This window comes from Loxodonta africana, chromosome 15 (assembly GCF_030014295.1).
Source record: "Loxodonta africana isolate mLoxAfr1 chromosome 15, mLoxAfr1.hap2, whole genome shotgun sequence".
NCBI classification, from domain to species: Eukaryota; Metazoa; Chordata; class Mammalia; order Proboscidea; family Elephantidae; genus Loxodonta; species Loxodonta africana.
The window spans coordinates 16,838,316-16,859,833 of NC_087356.1; the positions used below are offsets into that span (position 1 = coordinate 16,838,316).

The following is a 21,518-nucleotide window of genomic DNA, read 5'->3' on the forward strand; positions in this document are numbered from 1 at the left end:
AGGCTCTGACCTAAGCACTTTATATGCATTATCTTAACAGTCTTTACATTGGTTTTATGATGTTCTCATTTTGCAGAGGAGGAACCTCTTGAGGCTTAGACAGTTAACTTTGGTGACCCGTGGGACATATAGCTCCCACCTATAAGTTATGCCTCTGGGATTTCTGGGGAAGTTGCTTTCCCACTTAGAGTGTGTGCTGCTGCAAGGATAGGGCCTGTATAACTGTTTGAAACCAAAGAAATGGGCATGTGCTATAAATTACTGTTTTTACAGGGCATTGTATTAGGGAGGTGTGATTTTGTAAAACTTCTGTCTCTTTTGGCTTTTTTACTGGAAGATAAGCTTGTATTTCTGTGTTTTTGTGTGTTATTTAGAAGTTATGTTACTCACAATGATTCCATGTTCTCGTGAATACCCCATTTTCAGACACCATTTATTGTACACCTGTGATTGCACCAATCGTACCCCCGGAGTCCATAGGGACATAGATATCCCACATAATCCTATCCTCAGAGTCCATAGGGACATTGGTGTCCCACATATTACCCATAATACCAACTAAAAATTCAGACACACCCAATGATTCAACATGCCTTCCATTACTGAAAATACATGGGAACAACAACAAAAAATCAAAACAGAAAATAATTCAGTCACCAAAAGGTTTTAAATAACTTTCCAAGATGATATAACCAGAAGCGGAACCAGGATTCAAACCCAGATCTGTTTGTCTTTGTATGATTCTTATATCTACCATGTTTTGTTTTCCTTTCACCCTCCCTCTCTCTCTTCTTTCGCCCGCTCTTCTCTCCTTCCTTCCCAATAAATTATTTTTGAATACCAGGAAATCTCTTGAGAACCTTGAAGTCAGATAGAAATAAGACATACAAATGTAATCATCCAAAACACAAACGCAGCAATTACAGAAGTGTACTGAGAAGAAATGGTTGGTTAGATTGATTATTCTTGTTTTCTACTAGCCTCCATTCCAGGGAGCCAGGTATATAACTTGGAAATACTAATATTTGTGTGAGTGATGTGTGGGGCTTGTTCCAACAGTTCTAGAAAAAAATAAAAAGAGTTAATAATATATTATACAAAAGGGAGCATTATGTGTGATACTGTAAAACAATGAAAATAAATATTATGTGGGAAGAATAATATTGTTTGCATGATATAGCAGTGATTCATTACAGTGCTGTTTGTCCCTGACCTATCTTTGTATTAGAAAAATATAAATCCTTTACACTATTGAGCAGCAGAGTAAATAACATATATATTTTGATGGCCTGTCAAAAAGTACACTCTGCTTAAGTAAGCCAAGCTACACTTTCCTCAGTTTGAATGGTACCAAACCAAAAACCAAACCCAGTACCATCGAGTCGATTCCGACTCATAGCGACCCTACAGAACAGAGTAGAACTGCCCCATAGATTTTCCAAGGAGCGCCTGGTGGATTTGAACTGCCGACCCTTTGGTTAGCAGCCGTAGCACTTAACCACTACGCCACCAGGGTTTCCTTGAATGGTACAGTCACTAAATATTGATATATTGGTATTGCAAATACCTGTCAGCACAAATCCGTATACATCACCAGCTAAATATTTTTAATCAAAAGCAGTTACTTTGTTAAAACATTTTAAAGATGGTAGGAATATTTTAAACAAAATATTTTTATTAAAATGATAAATGTAAAATTTATATCTTTAAATATTAGAACTGCCCTTTCATTTTTTCTTTACAGAGAAGAAATCCTATATATGTGTGTGTACTTTGCATTCGTACAATTTTTTCTGATAGAATTAATTGTTATAGCTTGCTAAGTAACTCTTGTGAAGTAAGCAGAAGGGAATATAATTAACTGGAGCCACAGCAGTGACAGTACAGTAGGAGACAGATGTATCTACTGAAGGATAAAAATAATTACTTGAGAAATAGTAAAGTTCAGTATTTCTGTGATAAAGGCAATTTCCTCCCTTTTGTTTTAATATTCACAGCATCCCGCCATGAAATGCTCAGTTTTGGCTAAGAGCCCTCTCTCCTGAAAGGAATAACCTTGTTATTTAGTGAAGTGCCTATTCACGTTAAGTTTTCAGTTAATATTTGGAACTCTCTTTTTCTCATTGTCAGTGTATCCTGGATTCTCTGGTGAGAGGAATATGTTGTACATTTTGTGTTCTGAAGACTTATGGTTTCTTATCTTTTATTTAGGAAAATCTCAAAGGCTTAAATGTTATTACCAAGTTTTATGGTATAGCAGTCTCTTATTTTTGGAGACATCAACTTCACATAAATGGAACCAAGTAGAACATAAAAGGTTAAATTTGGTTTCAGTGCTTTGAAATAGAAGCTTCTATAAGAGAGCAGCTCTTTTATTGTTATCGTGTATTTGCATGTTTTTAATTTACTGAATTTTCTAGAATGTTAAGGGGTTGCTATAGCAGATACACCCAGAAATTCAAGTGGTTTAACCTAATAAAAGTTTATTTCTTGCTCACTTCTCAGTCTAGAGAGGATGTTCCAGGTTGACTGGTCTTTCATGTGGTCATTCGGGGCCCAGGTGGCTTTTGTCTATGGCTTTGCCCTCTTTTGTGTTCTAGAATCTTCTCCGTGCAGCTGGTGTGGGGAATGCATACTCATTTACTATCCGTTTCACTCTACTTCTGCTCACATTCCAGTGGTGAGAAGTATCATGTGGCCCCATCTTGATGCCAGCATGGTGGTGGTAGTTGGGCTCATAGGGGTGCGGGAAGAGGGTGAGCTCTTGCAGCGCCTCCCAGGATTAACACTACATTATGGGCAGGGAGCATGAATCTTTGTGGTCAGTTATTGCCCTGCTAAAAAAATAATACCTCCCCTTTCATAATACTATTTAAAGGTGGTAATATTAGCTACATCTAGGTTGTCAGAAGACAGAAGGCAAGTGACTCCTTGCCACTGACTCCCTGAATTTTCTCATTTCACTTTTAGACTAACAAATATTTAACCAATTAGAAATTGGTCTTGTGCAGTCCCTTTTTTTTTTTTTTTTTTTGATAAATTAGGGAATAGGCTCAGAGAAATTGAGGGGCATTCCTCAGACCAGAACTTAGTATCAAAACTAGGAACAACACGTTCCCTAACTCCCAGTTTAATATTCTCTGTACTGTGTCTTCTTTGAAGAGTCCTCTTTTGTGAATTCCTGTCTCCTAAATTAATACAAATTGTTTTCCCAAATTTCTTTCCTCTTAATCTCTTCTAAGATGCTTGCTCTGGAGAAGAGGGAATTTTAATTGATGTAGAAGACAATGAGTGATCCAAAAAGCATTTGTCATGTTCTGTGGGACAGGCAGGCTGTACTGGAGCGCCATATTGACTCACATGCCCAAGAAGGACGGCTGAGGAATTGGAGGAGGTGTAGAAGAGAGGAAGTGGATGCCAGAGCACCTCAAGTGGGACCTCTTTCAAAAATTGCCTAGGGCTTGCTCAGGCCTTGGGGGACAATTATGTTAATTTAATATAAACAACACACCCTTTTCACTTCTGTTGACTAAGTAAACAAATGAATTTTGCTGTCCAAGGCCTTTTTAAATTCAGTGAAATATAAAAAATTAATTTGTTTAACTCTGTCCATACTTGATTCTAAACTTAAAAATGTTGTTTTTTAAAAATAACCACCCCCATTTAAATAACCTCACAGGATAAAGTAATATAAATTCATTGCAAACAGTACAGGAAAGTATATTCTCAAAGTGACATGTACTTTTACTTCCCAATAATAACCACAGTTAACACTTTGAGGTGTTTCTTCCTGGTGTCTTCTTTTATTATAGAATGTAGAAAAAGTTAAAATTTCTATTAGATAAACTTAACATAACATCCTAAGTATTGTCCCATGCTTGTAAATTTTCTTAGAAAGTATTTTTTAGTGGCTCTGTAATTTTCTAGTAGATGGACTTACTATAATTCGTCATTTGTCTTTTGTTGGGCTTTACCTTAAAAGTGTCATTGTAAATTATTGTTTTTATAAATTCTAAATCAAGTCATCTTCACACTTGAGTAGGTTGTTTTTGTCAGTGTGCATATTTCCTAAGATATTTACATTGGATCCCTTTCTGTATACGGTGTTTTGTCTTCTCTGTGTTCCTCGAAGTTGTGCCTGGACTGGGGTAGCTGATTTATTGGTTTGTCTCTCCAGTAGATGGTAAAATTCCAGAGGACCAAGGCTTGTCTTCTTTCATCTTTGTACTTCCATAGCTCAGCACGGTCCTAGGAATGTAGTTGTTGTTAGTTGCCATGAAGTTGGCAACCCTATGAACAACAGAATGAAATATTGTCATCCATAGGGCTTTCATTTACTAATTTTCGGAAGTAAATTGCCAGGCCTTTTTTCCTAGTGTGTGTTAGTCTGGAAACTCCCCTGAAATCTGTTCACCATTGGTGCCTTTGCTGGTATTTGAAATACTGGTGGCATAGCTTTCGGCATCATACCAACGTGCAAGCTGCCACAGTACGATAGATAAACTGACACACAGGCGGTGGAGGGATATTGTAATCACTCAAGAGTATTTGTTGAATGAGACTGATTTTCATGTGAGGAATTTGGATTTTGTCTCACGGTTATTTTAGTCTCACCTCACATGCGTGACACACACAAGAGAGTGAAAAAGGTTAAAGGAAAGAGTAAAGGAGTCTAGAAAACCAGTCGTTTTCAACATGACCTTAAAAAAAAAAAGAAAAAAAAAACTTACCTTGATTTACAGTAGCTGGCAAAGAGGAGGGCACAAAATTTACTTGCAGGCCAAAGATGCAACTAACAGCTTCATAATCTGGTTCATTGTAGCTGTCTTATTTTTTCCTTTTCTCTACTGTTGTCCCCTGTTTCCTCTCCCCCTTCCTGCTGTCTAGAATGTAGCATCAGGACCACAGTGGGAGACAAGGCTGGCTACCTTCAGATTTAAGTTGTTCCATTTAAGCACTCCGAGGGTAGAAAAAAAGGTGTTATATTTATTTTTAATTGTAATTTTCTTCTCTGAACAAGCCAACAGAAGTCTTCACATTTTCTAGTGGAATCCTTTAGACAGATTTCACAGGCAGTGTGTCTTTGTGTATACATTTTATGTGTTGTATATAAAATGTTTATAAAGATCTAGATCTATATATAAATATCTCTCTGTATATAAATATATGTATGTATGCGTAGGGTTGCCTGGTTAAGTAGCTGAGATGATGGGTTAGAAATGTTAAATATATAAATGTTGAATTCTCTTTGAAACCTGGGCTATGTCAGGTTGTCTCTGACTTTTTCTACAGCAAGAAACTTGTATAATTATAGATTTTTTGGTGGTTGGATAAAACTGTCACGGTTGTTCTGTCCCTGGCCTCTTGGGAGCAAATACGTAAATTTAATGGTGTTTTTCTAGTACAGCATGGATACTTAAAATATTAATTATGGTCACTTAAATGGTTCTTGGAGCCCTGGTGGCGTAGTGGTTAAGCGCTTGGCTGCTAACCAAAAGGTCTACAGTTTTAAATGGTACCTGGCTTTTTGTACCCTTTTATATAACTCACAGCATAGTTCTTTATTCTAGAACACAAAAGATTGGTTTTTAGTGAAGATATTTAAAGTGGAACATGGCTTATAATCACAAAAAAAGTTTAGCCATCTCTCAAGGTGTTCTCAAATAAATCATTTATATTCTCCTTATACTTTTGAGACTCAGGCACATAGGTTAGGAGACCATCCTGGCTCAAAACCAAACCCATTGCTGTCGAGTTGATCCCGACTCATAATGACCCTATAGGACAGAGTAGAACTGCCCCATAGTTTCCAAGGACCGCCTGGTGGATTCAAACTGCCAGCGTTTTTTGGTTAGCAGCTATAGCACTTAACCGCTACTCCACCAGAAAAGCTTCCCTTTTCTGAAGACTGAGATCAGAATGCATTGAGGGAAGGGAGGTGCTAAGAGTCTGTGAGTCTGAAGGAGGTAACAGTCAGATGGCCAGGGGAGAATGTTGTTGAGGGGAGACACCCTCACTGCCATCACAACTGATACCTCACTAGTGTTTCAAGTCTGGAGGTGTGGGGAATTACTTATCACTCTCCCACTTAAACAAGTTCTCAACATTGGCTGCACGTTAGAATCCCCTCTGTACACCAGACCAATTAAATCAGATTCTCCAAGGGTCGAACCTAGGCATTAGTTTATTATTATTTTTTTAAGCTTCCCAGTGATTGCAAATGTGCATCCAAGGTGAGCATCATTGCGAAGCTTGGATAAGCTGCATGGGATGTGTTATAGATAGTTGGACCTCATCAATTATAATTAATCAGTTGGGAGTTCCTGGATGAAACTCAGAGCTCATTCAGTGGAAATGTTCACTGAGCCTCAACCTTGTACCAGATTCTCGCTAGTTGCTAGGAATACAAAGATAAATAAATAAGACAGGGTTGATAAAGAAGTGCAGTCCAGTGGGGAAGATAGTTAAAATGCAAGGCATATGGAGTATTAAAATAGAGGTGTGTCTGGGATATTATTGGAAACACAGTAGAAGGAGCAATTGACTCTGCCCAAAGTTTGGGACATTGGGGGTTGGTGTGGGGATGAAATAATGAAGTGGAAAATAGTCAGGGTTTCACAGAGGAAGTAATGAATTAAAAGTTTATCAGGTTGAAAAAGGGAGGGGAAGGGAGTTAAAAAAAAAAAGGTTATAACATGCAAAGATGTGGAGAAATAGAAGGGATTGGTTGGAAAGCAAGGTGCGTGTGAGATATTTACAGGTTTATACATTTAGAAAGGTAGCTCAGAGTCAGGTGGTGAAATGCCTTATAAACCATGCTGGGGATTATGGATGTTATCCTGCGGGCCATAGTTAATAGGGTCAAATGTGTATAAGGTCTAGATACATCATCTTAAAGAGTGAAGCTGTTCAGGTGTGAAGTAGTTGTTAGTGTTGGGGCTCCAGAGAGTACAGGTATTGTTCAATGGCATTTAAACAAAAAATGTTTTTTAAAGTTCAAATTCAAACTAAAAGAACATGGAATATTCTTTATGCTAATAAACCAGTTTTTAGGTTGTACTCAATCTTCAAGTGCCATTGTGCAGTACCTTCTGTATAAGGACCCGGCAGAGGATAATAAACAAGGAAATCCTATTTTATGACATTTCTATAAAAGTACTATAGAAATATAACTGTAGGTGAGATCAGGCTGGAGGTGTAGCGATAAGAACATATATATGTGAATAGGTTAGTTGTTAGCATAGTAATCTAGGTAAAATGTTGAGGGTTTGAACTGACACAAGGAATGCAGGAAGAAAAGGAAGAAGACTACATGGAAAATAGAATTTAGTTTTAAGCATGTTAAGTTTGAAGTGCCAACAGGAAGCCATAGGCTAGGTGAAGACAACTTGTAAGCAGTTGGATATTTGGGTTTGAAGCTCAGGAAAGATGTCTAGAGAAGTAGACTTGAAAGTGTCTTTAGGGCATAACCAGGTGCGTTGAATCATTTCCAACTTACAGCGAGCCCATGTATGTCAGAGTAGGACTGTATTCCATAGGATTTTCAGTGGGTGGTTTTTCAGAAGTAGATCGCCAGGCCTTCCTTCTGAGGGGCCCCTGGGTGGACTCGAACGTCCAGCCTTTCAGTTAGCATACTGTTAACCATTTGCACCACCCAGGGACTCGCTTCAGGGAATAGGTGGGCTCATACAAAGCAATGATTGTGAGGATGGCATAGGACCAGGCAGTGTTTCATTCTGTTGTGCATAGGTTCACTGTAAGTTGTAACTGACTCGATCCACCTAATAGCAACAACAAATTTGAATAATATACAGAGCTTTGTTGTAAGAGTAACTGCTCTATCTAAAGCAGATGACATTTTTGTCCTTTTAAAGATACTAAAATTTATTAATTTGTTTTAAAATAAATTATATTTAATTTCTTTTTCCTGTTTGACAGGCAACCAGATAAACTGGTGGTAGTTTGGACAAGAAGAAGCCGAAGGAAGTCTTCTAAGGTTAGTCTGTTGCATAAATTTTTTACCCAAATGTTGAATTCAACTTTGAGTCACATCGTTAAGCTTTTCCGGTCCCCGTGTAAATTATTTTAAAATATTACTTGCTATTTTTGATTATTTCTGTTGTTTTAATCTACTAAAAATGAATTAATGAGGCATAGTAATCTTGTGACTACAATTCTTAAAACGGAAGTTAGGTATTCAAGTTTTAATCTTGGATTTGATAGCCTTGAGCAATATAATAGTTATGTAAGGTCTCTGTACTAGAGTACCATGAATTAATGATCAAATAGATACTACTCACAAAATTGTACCTTGAAGTAATTCCTTCCGATTCTAAGTTAGGGGTACATTTTAGAAATGATGAGTTATATAAGCCCATTTCTAGGTTGCAGAAGAGAAGTAGTTGAGTTTTTTTTTATGGTTTTTATTTTTTCGTATTGATAGTTTTGTATGTGGAGAGTAGAGGGTTATTTTAAAATGTTAAATAAAAATTTTACAGATATTTAAAGAAATTCTGTTCTGTAGTTATGTAAGTAAAGGCATATTTTTTAAGCACCAATAACTGCAGACATGTTTATTGGATATTGATTTTTCTACAAGTAAACCCATTTAAAGAAAAATTTATTCATTGTAATTGAAATTTTTTAAATTTTTATTAAGAATATCTGTAAAAACAGCATGGGGGCAGTGTCTGACCTCCTCCGACCCCTCAAGGGGAAAGGACCAAGACTAATGGCGCAAGGCTGACCCCTGTGAGGTGGAGTCCGGACAAGCCTTCTGTCTCTGCCATCTCTACCAATTCTGACACCAACTGTCCCTCACACAGTATTCTTTCTCTACTGGGTTCAATAATTCAATACAGTGGCCACACAGTGCTCACAGACCATACAATTATGGGGTTTATTAGGGAAGTAACAGTTACAATTCAGACTCAAAAACTCAGGATACAGTTCTTCCATCAGGATGGTCTCTCCCCAGCTGTGCTCGCAGGCATGCTTCTCCCTGGCCCTCAGTCTCTGGCCAAGAGCACTCAGCTTTCTCGTTCCATGGGCCGGGAGGCCCACCACACTGTCTGCTGCTGATCTTTTCTACCTTGTTGGTGGGCTTCTCCTCTTTGCTCTGGAATTGCCGCTGTTTTAAGGCGGAACTGACCAATCTCCGTGGTAGGCCACAATTACCCTATCACACAGTCAGCTGGGTGGGAGTTACAAGCCCATGGCTAGAAAGGCCACACACAAAAGTAATTAATTGAACTGCAGTATCTTAATTTTTATTTATTTATTTTATTTTGCTTTAAGTGAAAGTTCACAATTCAAGTCTGTTTCTCATTCAAAAATTTATACGCACATTGTTATGTGACCCTAGTTGCTCTCCCTACAATGTGTCAGCATACTCCTTTTCTCTACCCTGTATTTCCCCGTGTCCATTCAACCAGCTCCTGTCCCCCCTGCCTTCTCATCTCGCCTCTGACAGAAGCTGCCCACATAGTCTCATGTGTCTACTTGAGCTAAGAAGCACATTCCTCACCAGTATCATTTCATGTCTTATAGTCCAGTCTAATCTTTGTCTGAAGAGTTGGCTTTGGGAATGGTTTTAGCTTTGGGCTAACAGAGAGTCCAGAGGCCATGAGCTCTGGGGTCCCTCCAGTCTCAGACCATTAAGTCTGGTCTTTTTACTAGAATTTGAGGTCTGCATCCCACTTTTCTCCTGCTCCATGAGGGATTCTCTGTTTTGTTCCATGTTGGGGCAGTCATTGGTGGTAGCTGGGCACTGTCTCGTTCTCCTGGTCTCAGGCTGATGGAGTCTCTGGTTTATGTGGCCCTTTCTGTCTCTTTTTGTCTTTTGTATGTGTGTTTGGCGTTCTTCATTCTCCTTTGTTCCAGGTGGGTCAAGACTAATGGATGCATCTTAGATGGTTGCCTGCTAGCTATTAAGACCCCAGACAGCACTCACCAAAGTGGGGTGCAGAGAGTTTTCTTAATACACTCTGTTATGCCATTTGACCTAGATGTCCCCTGAAACCATGGTCCCCAGACCCCTGCCCCTGCTACTCTGTCCCTCAGAGTGTTTGGATGTATTCAGGAAGCATATTAGCTTTTGGATTAGTCCAGTCGTGCTGACTTCTCTTGTATTGTGTGTTGTCCTTCCCTTCACCTAAAATAATTCTTGTCTATTATCTAATTAGTGAATACTCCTCTCCCTCCCTTCTCACCTCACCCTCGTAACCATCAAAGAATGTTTTCTTCTTTGTTTATACCTTTTCTTGAGTTCTTACAATAGTGGTCTCATACAATATTAGTCCTTTTACAACTGGCCTAATTTCACTTAGTGTAATATCTTCCAGATTCCTCCATGTTATGAAATGTTTCACGAATTCATTGTCGTTCTTTATTGTTGCATAGTATTCCATTGTGTGACTATACCATAATTTGTTTATCCATTCATCTATTGATGGGCACCTTGGTTGTTTCAATCTTTTTGCTATTGTAAACAGTGTGGCAATGAGCATGGGTGTACATATATATCTATTCATGTGAGGGCTCTTATTTCTCTAGGATATGTTCCAAGGAGTGGGATTGTTGGATCACAGTTCTATTCCTAGCTTTTTAAAGAAGCACCAAATTGATTTCCAAAGCAGTGGTACCATTTTACATTTCTACTAGCAGTGTATAAGTGATACAGTCTCACCACTACCTGTCCAATATTTATTGTTTTATTATTTTTTTTATTAATGCCAACCTTGTTGGGGTTTAATTTTTATTTTTATTGAGCTAAAATGTATTTTGCAATGCACAGATCTTAATTACACAATTGAATGAGATTTGGTAAATGTATGTTATTGTTACTGTCATTAGCTGCTGTTGAGTTAGTTCTCGACTCCTGGTGACGCCAAGTGTTATAGAGTAGAACTTCTCCATAAAGCTTTCTTAGCTGTAATCTTAACAGAAGCAGCTTGTCAGGCCTTTTCTTTCATGGAGCCACTGGATGTGTTCGAACTGCCAACCTAGAGGTTAACAGGCGATCACAAACCACTTGCACCACCAGAGCTTCTTGATAAATGTATATATGTTATAAAGCCTGTTGCCATCGAGTTGATTCCAACTCATAGTGACCTGTAGGACAGAGTAGAATTGCCCCATATGGTTTCCAAAGTTATAGCCCCCAAAAAGATAGACTATTTCTATCACTTTTTTCATTTGTATCTTCTCCCAGTCAATCCCAACCCCCAAAAGCAGCCACTGTTCTGATTTTCTATCACCATAAACTAGATTTGCCTGTTCCTGAGTTTCATATAAATGGAGTCATATAGTATGTACTATTTTCTATCTGGCTTCTTTTGCTCAACATAACATTTTTGAGATTTATTCATGCTGATGTGTGTATTGGTAGTTTTTTTTTTTTAATTGCTCAGTAGTATTCCACTTATGCATATGCCACAATTTGATTCTCTCTCCCCCATTGATGAACATTTGTTTTATTTCTAGTTTTTTACTATTTACTCTTATTTACTATTGTAAATATTTACTCAATGAATAAAGCATCTACGAACTTCATTATACATGTATTTTGGGGGACAAATATTTTCATTTCTCTTGGCAAGTGCCTAGGAATGGAATTGCTAGCTAATAGGGTAATAAGGTTTTAAGAAATTGTTTTCCTAAGTGATTATACTAATTTACACTCCAATCAGCAATATAGGAGCATTCTAGTTGCTTTATTTCATGAAAAACATCATCTTTAAAGCACACATTTATAGTTTTAGAGCACTATATTTTAGACCCATATTTTAGACTGTATTATGATGACATCTGCAAAGACCTGGAGATAGAAAATCAAAAGGGAAGAACACGCTCAGCATTTCTCAAGCTGAAAGAACTGAAGAAAAAATTCAAGTCTCCAGTTGCGATACTGAAGGATTCTACGGGGAAAATATTAAATGATGCAAGAAGCATCAAAAGGAGATGGAAGGAATACACAGAGTCACCATGCCAAAAAAGAATTGGTTCATGTTCAGCCATTTCAGGAAGTAATATAGGAACAGGAACCTGTGGTGCCAAAGGAAGAAGTCCAAGCTGCACTGAAGGCATTGTTGAAAAACAAGGCTCCAGGAACTGATGAAATACCAATTGAGATGTTTCAACAAATGAATGCAGCACTGGCGTGCTCACTTGTCTATGCCAAGAAATTTGGAAGACAGCTACCTGGTCGACCGACTGGAAGAGATCCATATTTATGCCTATTCCCAAGAAAGGTGATCCAACTGAATATGGAAGTTATTGAACAATATCACTAATATCACACGCAAGCAAAATTTGCTGAAGATCATTCAAAAGCTGCTGCAGCAGTAAATCGACAGGGAACTGCCAGAAATTCAAGCTGGATTCAGAAAAGGACTTAGAACCAGGAATATCATTGCTGATGTCAGATGGATCCTGGCTGAAAACAGAGAATACCAGAAAGATGTTTACTTGTGTTTTATTGACTATGCAAAGGCATTTGACTGTGTGGATCATAACAAATTACGGATAACATTGCCAAGAGTGGGAATTCTGGAACACTTAATTGTGCTCATGAGGAATCTGTACATGGATCAAGAGACAGTCATTCAAACAGAACAGGGGGATACTGCATGGTTTAAAGGCAGGAAAGGTGTGTGTCAGGGTTGTATTCTTTCACCATACCTGTTCAATCTGGATGCTGAGCAAATAATCCGAGAAGGTGGACTATACGAAGAAGAACAGGGCATCAGGATTGGAGGAAGACTCATAAAGAACCTGCATTATGCAGATGACACAACCTTGCTTGCTGAAAGTGAAGAGAATTTGAAACACTTGCTGAGGAAGATCAAAGACCACAGCCTTCAGTATGGATTACGCCTCAACATCAAGAAAACAAAATCCTTACAAACTGGACCAATAAGCAACATCATGATAAACAGAGAAAATACTGAGATTGTTGAGGATATCAATTTACTTGGATCCACAGTCAACATCCATGGAAGCAGCAGTCAAGAAATCAAAAGATGCATTGCATTGGGCAAATCAGCTACAAGAGATCTCTTTAAAGTGTTAAAAAGCAAAGATGTAACCTTGAGGACTCAGGTGCGCCTGACCGGAGCCATGGTGTTTTCAATCACCTCATATGCATGCGAAAGCTGGGCAGTGAATAAGGAAGACAGAAGAATGGATGCCTTTGAATTGAGGTGTTGGTGAAGAATATTGAATATACCATGGACTGCCAGAAGAATGAACAAATCTATCTTGGAAGAAGTACAACCAGAATGCTCTTTAGAAGAAGGGATGGTGAGACTTCATCTCACATACTTTGGACATGTTATCAGAAGGGATCAGTTCCTGCAGAAGGACATCATGCTTCGTAGAGTAGAGGGTCAGGGAAAAAGAGGAAGACCCTCAACAAGGTGGATTGACACAGTGGCTTCAACAGTCGGCTTAAGCATAGCAACAATTGTGAGGATGGTACAGGACCAGGCAGTGTTTCGTCCTGTTGTGCATAGGGTTGCTCTGAGTCAGAACCAACTCGACAGCACCTAACAACAACATTTTAGACCTGAAATATTTTCTTCTTATCCGTCCATGTATGAGAAAGTATGCTAAAATACATAGTGAGGTTCTTCTGTCAGTATTGCTGATTGGGTCGTAAGCTTTTGTGGAAGGAAATGATATAAGGTCAAACACTATGTTAAGTATAATAGATGAATATGACTATAACTATAAATATGAGAAATAGACCCTAGATGTTTTTATCTACTGAAAACAGTTTTCCCCTCTTTAATAATTAGATACAAAATATTTTCTAAAGGGAAATTATGAAGCATAATAAAATAGTATAGATGATAGATCAATTCAGAATATACAAACTTGAAGTTAAATATATATATATATATGTATTTTATTTAGTTACATTTTTGGAAGTCAAATAAGTTTTCTGTTTTAGATCCAGATTCCTCGTCATATTATGTCAAATACTGACTGAATCCAGATGGTGAAATGAGGCCACAGGTTGATTTTTCTCAGAATGCTATATATTCTAGAAGAAATTACTTCTTATTGGACTAATTTTCCAGTTATGATGCTCTTTAATATTTCACATCCCTCGTGGATATTTAGAATCATTGTGTTCTCTTGATACATCATACCTGTACTTTTTTTGAAAAGTTTATGAGAACTCACAATATGCTAAGTTTATTACAGCATATACAAATATATAAGAAAATGATGTTTTATAATTATACATAATAGCTAAATAAGGAAATAAAAATCAGGTCCAGAAACTATGAAGGAAATGATTGTTAATGTTGTAAAAGCTAAGCAAATTACTTTTTTACCTTTGGAAATTTGAGATCCATGACATTTTGGGATTCTTGAAAAAAAAAAAAAATTGTCACCAGGTTTTTTTTTTTTTTAATCAGCTGTCAGTTATATTAAATCCAAAGACTAGAACAGTTTTTTCTTCTGCAAGTCTTCTGTTTTCTGACATTTTCCTTTTAAAATATACATTATTTGCTGCTAAATCCCATTGAAATCACTTAGGGGGAAAACAGATCTCTGCAACTGTTGGCCAGAAAATATTCTAGTGTTTACTTTTAGCTATGCCTTTTGGAAAAAGTTTGAGATACACAGTAATCAATTTCTTTTTTGTCATTTGTATAGCTTACCATTTATCTTTCCTGATTCTGAGTATATCTAATTTATATATATGTATGTATGTATGCATGCCAGTGGATTGAAATGTAGAACTGACACCAGGTAAGTCAATTCACCAACTCTCAGGTTTGACATTAAAATAATATGGCACATTGCCTTATTTAATTTAAAGTTTAGTTCTCAACTTATTGTTCACTTTTTGGGGGTACATATCTATTTTTATAGTTAAATATACAAAGAACTCACTGCTTAGTCATTTTTGATTGAGGAAATAATTATTATGAGTAATTAACATAGTATGCAGCTTCCCCACTCCTAATCCTCAAATCATGGGATTTATAACAAAGATTTTGTCAGACTGCAACTGATTTTTTATAAAAAAAACCTGTTGCCGTCAAGTCGATTCCGACTGATAGCGACCCTGTAGGACAGAGTAGAACTGCCCCATAGAGTTTCCAAGGAGCGCCTGGTGGATTTGAACTGCCGACCTGTTGGTTAGCAGCCGTAACACTTAACCACCAGGGTTTCCTTGATTTGTATACACTTAATAAAGTTATTTTTCAATATAGTATATGACAGTAGAAAGCAGAGCAATTATGATAGACCAGATAAATTACGGCAGAGTAGCTCGTTGCCTTAAATTTGGTTTTCTAACTAGAAATTTAAGGTTTCAGGGGGATGGAAGAATTCCAAAGGGAAACCAGAGCTTTAGCATCCTCACCAGCCTTTTGATGGTCTCACCATCCTTACTTCCTTGCTCCATGGTTGTCTACAGCCTTTCCAATGTGTTAGGATGTCCAGAGGGAGGGTACATTGCAGAGCTTTGCATAATGGTGATGTTGGTAACCCCAAGATGACACCCCAAACATATTAGGCAGCTTTAAAAATTGAGAATTAGTGATTAAAAAGTATGTAAGAATTACACGTTTTCTGTGAAATATGTTATAGAGTCAGTACCCAAAATTGAGAAATTTTGCCTTTTTCCTACGTCTGCCTTTGGCAGAGGCCAAAGGACCTGTGATGTGATTAAAAAGTGAGAAAAACTGTAAAAGGGGATCTGATAGTGTGGCCCAATCCCTTCTACCATTGTCTGAATTAGCATGCTGGCAAATGATTAAATAACCTGCCTTTCCTAACTATACAAAAGAGCTAAGTAGCTATACGTGTGTTTCTGTGCCTGATTATTTTCTATGGAAGTTCTATTCCCCTGAGTGAAAATTGATCAGTGTTCTCATAGTGCTGATGTTTGCAAATATGATGTGGTTTTTCTATATCAAGCTTTTAAGAACCCAAATTACTATCTTCATAGGTCTTTACAAACAAGATGTTTATTACCATAACTATTATATTACTTATATTTGACTTCTCATTCTTTTTCTAGCTTCAGATTCTTAAATTATTGTAGAAGTTGTGGTAAGCTCTTTGAAAATAGGAATTTTTTTTTTCATGTTTGCTACTTTGTACATCCCCATCCCTGGTTTGGTTTCTTTTCCAGTAAAATCCGCAGGTCTCTTGTTTTGTATTTGCTGTTGATGTTGTTATATACCATCAAGTTTGATTCCGACTGATAGTGACTATATGTACAACAGAACGAAAGACTGCTGGGTCCTGTGCCATTCTCATAATCTTTACTATGTTTGAGTCCGTTGTTTCAGCCATTATGTCAGTCCATCTCATTCACCCACTACTTTACCGAGCACGATGTCTTTCTCCAGGGACTGGTCCCTCCTGATAACATGTCCAAAGTATGTGAGATGAAGTCTTACCATCCTCACTTCTAAAGAGCATTCTGGCTGTACTTCTTTCAAGACAGATTTATTTGTTCTTCTGGCAGGCCATGGGTATGTTCAGTATTCTTTGCCAAAAGCATAATTCAAAGGAATCAGTCCTTCTTATTCATTGTCCAGCTTTCCCACGCATATGAGGTGATTGAAAATACCATGCCTTGGGTCAGGCACACCTTAATCCGCAAAGTGACATCTTTGCTTGCTAACACTTTAAAGAGCCCTTTTGCAACAGATTTGCCCAATGCATCAGTCATTCGATATCTTTTTCTTTTTTTTTGGTGTACAGCTCTTTATTTGATATTTTGATAGCAAAGGAAATAGCAACCTCTTTTGACACTGAGTTTATGATAGGGTGGTTTCAGGATAAACATAACCAGCTTCAGCGTCATTGATTCCACCTTTGCTCTACATTTTTTTTTTTAGTTGTACTTTAAGTGAAAGTTTACAGTGCAAATTGGTTTCTCCTTCAAAAATTTATATCCAAATTGTTTTGTGACATTGGTTGCAATCCCTGCATCGTGTCAGCTCTCTCCCCCTTTCCATTTCCACCCTGAGTTCTCCGTGCCTATTGATCCAGTTTTCCTGTCCCTACCTGCATTCTTGTCTTTGCTTTTGGGCAGGTCTTGCCCATTTGGTCTTCTAGACTTGATTGAACAAAGAAGCATGTTTCTCCCATGTGTTATGGTTTGTTTTATATGCCTGTGTAATCTTTGGCTGAAAGGTGGACTTCGGGAGTGGGTTCAGTTCTGAGTTAACAGGGTGTCTGGGGACCACAGTCTTGGGGGTTCCTCTAGTCTCTGTCTTACCGGTAAGTCTGGCCTTTTTGTGTGTGTATTTGAATTTTGTTGTACATTTTTTTCCTGCTCTGTCCAGGACCCTCTATTGTGATCCTGTCAGAGCAGTTGGTGGTGGTAGCCGGGTACCATCTAGTTCTTCTGGGCTCAGGGTAGTGGAGGCTGTGGTTTATGTGGTCCATTAGTGCTTTGACTAATATTTTCCTTGTGTCTTTGGTTTTCCGCATTTTCCTTTGCTCTGGGTGGTATGGGACCAATAGATGTATCTTAGAGGGCCACTTGTAAGCTTTTAAGACCTCAGACGCTACTCACCAAAGTAAGATGTAGAACGTTTTCTTTATGAACTATATTATGTCAGTTGACCTAGATGTCCCCTGAGATAATGGTCCCCAGCCCTCAGCCCCAGTATCTCAATTCTTCAAGGTGTTTGGATGTGTCTAGAAACTTTCTCTGACTTTGTCTTGGTCATGTTGTGCTGACTTTGCCTGTATTGTGTGTTGTCTTTCCCTTCACCGAAGTTAACACTTGTCTACTATCTAGTTAGTGATTTCTTCTCTCTACCCTTCCCCTCCCTCATAACCATCAAAGATTATTTTTTTCTGGGTATAAACCTTTTCTTGGGTTTTTATAATAGTAGTCTCATACAATATTTGTCCTTTTGTGATTGACTCATTTCACTCAGCGTAATGCCTTTCAAATTCATCCATCATTTGATTTCTTGCCCACTGCTTCCATGGGTGTTAATTGTGGATCCAGGCAAAATGAAATCCTTGACAGTTTCAACCTTTTCTCCATTTATCATGATGTTGTTTATTGGTCCAGTTATGAAGATTTTTGTTTTCTTTATGTTGAGGTGTAATTCATACTGAAGGCTGTAATCTTTGATGTTCATCAGTAAGTGCTATACGTCTTCTTTGCTTTCAGGAAGCAAGGTTGGATCATCTTCATATTTCAGATTGTTAATGGGTGTTCCTCCAATCCTGATGTGATGTTCTTCTTCATTTAGTCCAGGTTCTAGGATTACCTGCTCAGCATACAGATTGAATAAGTATGATGAAAGAATACAACCCTGACATATACCTTCCTGATTTTAAACCACACAGTTTATCCCCTTGGTTTGTTTGAATGACTGTCTCTTGGTCTATGTACAGCTTCCTCATGAGCACAATTAAGTGTTCTGGAATTCCCATCCTTCACAGTGTTATCTGTAATTTGTTATGATCCACACAGTCGATGCCTTTGCGTTGTCAATAAAACACAGGTAAACAACTTTTCAGGTGTTCTCTGCCTAGCATATCATACTAGGTTTTCTAGCTAGTGTATTATAATTAACCATTGATACTTAGGTGCTGCTGGCTATACTCATAGTCGTGTACTTAGCTGGACTAATTGATATTACACAGTATTTTAACTCAGCCAGGTTTTGCAGTCCAAAAAGGGGTTATCAGAAAGCCAGAGCTCAAGTTGGACCTTATTTCTTGGGCAAAGAACTGCTAGATAGCATGGTAAGGAAGTAGCAGCATCCTAGAAACTTGGGAACTGGTACCTTTTATTTTTTAAAAAAGGGGATTTTAGTTTGTTAAGCAGATCCTATTTTTGTTTACTCAGTGATTTAATTACCATTCTCTGGCCTAAGAGTGAGGACTGAAAGAAGTTATTTAGAGGGCAAGCATTAGGGTACTTGAAGAAATGGTATGAAACCATCATGTACTAACTGTGCCCAGTTAGGAGTTCTCTGCATTCCCTGATTTTTCCCCCTTTTGGTCTCTGTGTCATAAATGCGAAGTCCTTAGGGATAGAGGACAATTTTCTTGACTACTGTGTGAAGCAGGGATACAGCCGGGCATGGTGGCAGTTGGATGAGGAGCTCTGGACTTTGGATTCATGAAATCTAGGTTCTCCTACTGATTACCAGTATGAGCTCAGGCAAGCCATTTATTCTTTCCTTTCTTCAATTTCCTTATCCAAGCCTATATTAGATCTCCTAAGGATATCTTCAGGTCTAAAATTCTTTGGTGGTCATTTTCTCATTAAGAATTTTACAAATAGCCTATCTCTCCTACTGTGGCTAATGAGAAATGTTCAGGTATTATATTCTTTCTCCTTATGTTTCCATTACATGGGGAGGCTATAACTTCTGTCTTGTTACTATGAAATCAGGATCTGTGCTTCCAGCAAAGGCCAGTCTGTCTCCTTGTGTACTGTTCAAGGACGTTACTCTAGCAATTCTGCCATCTCTCTTCTGTATCATTGCATTTTCCCTTTCAACTGGATATTTCCCACCAGCATAATTTTTTTTTTTTACCTTCTGTCATGGATTGAATTGTAGCCCCCACAGATATCTATTAGCTTGGCTAGGTCATGATTCCCAGTATTGTATGATTGTTTACCATTTTGTCATCTGATGTGGTTTCCCTGTGTGTTGTAAATCCTATCACGATGATGTAATGAGATGGATTAGTGGCAGTTACGTTGATGAGATCTGCAAGATGAGATATTATCTTCAGCCAATCTCTTTTGAGAGAGTAAAGAGAGAAGTGGGCAGGGAGACATGGGAATCTCATACCACCAAGAAAGCAGTGCTGGGAGCAGAACACATCCTTTGGACTTGAGGTTCCTGCGCTGAGATGCTCCCAAACCAAGGGAAGACTGATGACAAGGACCTTACCCCAGAGCTGACAGAGAGAGAAAGCCTTCCCCCGGAGCTGGCACCCTGAATTCAGACTTCTAGCCTACTGGACTGTGAGAGGATAAACCTCTTTGTTAAAGCCATCCACTTGTGGTATTTCTGGTATAGCAACACTAGATGACCAAGACATCTTCTTAAGAAATTTTCTTCTGACACCATGTCCCCCAGCTACCACCCTATTTCTCTCTTTCAGCAAAACACCTCAGAGGAGTTGAGTGTGTTTGCCGCCTTCAATTTCTTTCCTCCTATTCTTTCTTGAACCCATTCCAGTCAGGCATTTGCCCTCGTCACTGCACTGAAACTGGCTTATGAAGTCATTAATGTCCTTGGTCATTTTCAGATCTCATTCTAATTGACATGTTATCAGCATTTGGCACAGGTGATTGTTCCCTTCTTCTTGAAATGTTTTCTTCACTAGACTTCCAGGACACCATATGCTTCTGCTTTCTGTCCTACTTCACTGACCCTCCTTTGTCGATTCCTCCTCATTTCCTTGACCTGTTAATGTTAAAGTGCTCCAAGGCTCAGTCCTTGAACCTTTATTTTCCCTATCTGTACTCACTCACTTGGGATTCCGTTCACTCTTGAACTTTAGTATCACCCATATGCTAATGATTTCCACATTTATAACTCCAGACTACATATACCTAGTTGCCTATTTATACGTCCATGCTTAGATATCTAATAGGCACCTCAGATTTAACGTCTGTAAAACTGATCTCCTGATCTTACTTCCCAAACCTGCTCCTCCTGCATCTTGCCTCATGTCCATTAATCGCAATTCCTTTTCTTCTAGTTGCTCAAGGGCAAAAACCTTAGAATCAGCCTTGACTTCTTTCTTTATCTCATACTCCACATCCAAACAGTCAGCAGATATTGTTGAAAATATAAAAATATATCTAGAATCTGACCACTTTGTACCACCCCAGTCACCATCATCTCTCCCTGGATTATTATAGTAGCTTCATAATTGGTCTTCCTATTTTCTTTCTTATGTCTCAGAGTCCATCCTTAACCCAACAGCCAGAGTGATTCTTTTAAAACATGTTAGATTTTTGTTCCTCTGTACAAAACCTTCCAGTGGCTTCACATCTTACTCGAAGTACAAGCCAGAATCTTTACAGTGGTCTACCTGGCCTTACATGATCGGGCATCTGTTATTTTTCTGGCCTCATCTCCTACTACTCTCACCTTGACCACTCTGCTGCAGGCACATTGGCCTTGTTACTCTGTTTGCCTCAGCACCTTTCCAGTAGTTGTTCCTTCTCCCTAGAAAGTGCTTCTTGGTATTTACATGTCACCTCCTTAAGCCTTTCTCTCAAGTGTTGCCTTCTAAAAGTAGTATTTTCTGGCTACCCTGTTTCTCTTTGCCCTCTCCATCTTCCTTCCTTAACTTTATTTTTCTCCGTAGCACTTACTTCATTCTAACATACTATATATTTTATTTATTTTGTTTGCCTCTTCCCACTCTAATTTAAGCTCTACTAAGGCGTATATTTTTCTCACTACTGCAGTGCCTAGAATAGAGTGAGTAAGTGAATGAATAGTAGCTACCTCGTAGGATTCTTATGTAGGTTAAACAAG

General features: G+C 38.2%; 1 protein-coding gene across 7 annotated transcripts in view; it reads left to right on the forward strand.

The window, feature by feature from the left end:
* EHBP1 (EH domain binding protein 1) overlaps positions 1–21,518 on the forward strand; it is a 350,719-nt gene that overhangs the window by 57,407 nt on the left and 271,794 nt on the right. For all 7 annotated transcript variants that reach the window (XM_064268639.1, XM_064268644.1, XM_064268640.1 and 4 more), the window contains one exon: positions 7,939–7,996. In XM_064268639.1, the coding sequence (XP_064124709.1) occupies positions 7,939–7,996 (58 nt within the window). The remainder of the gene's footprint in view (positions 1–7,938; positions 7,997–21,518) is intronic.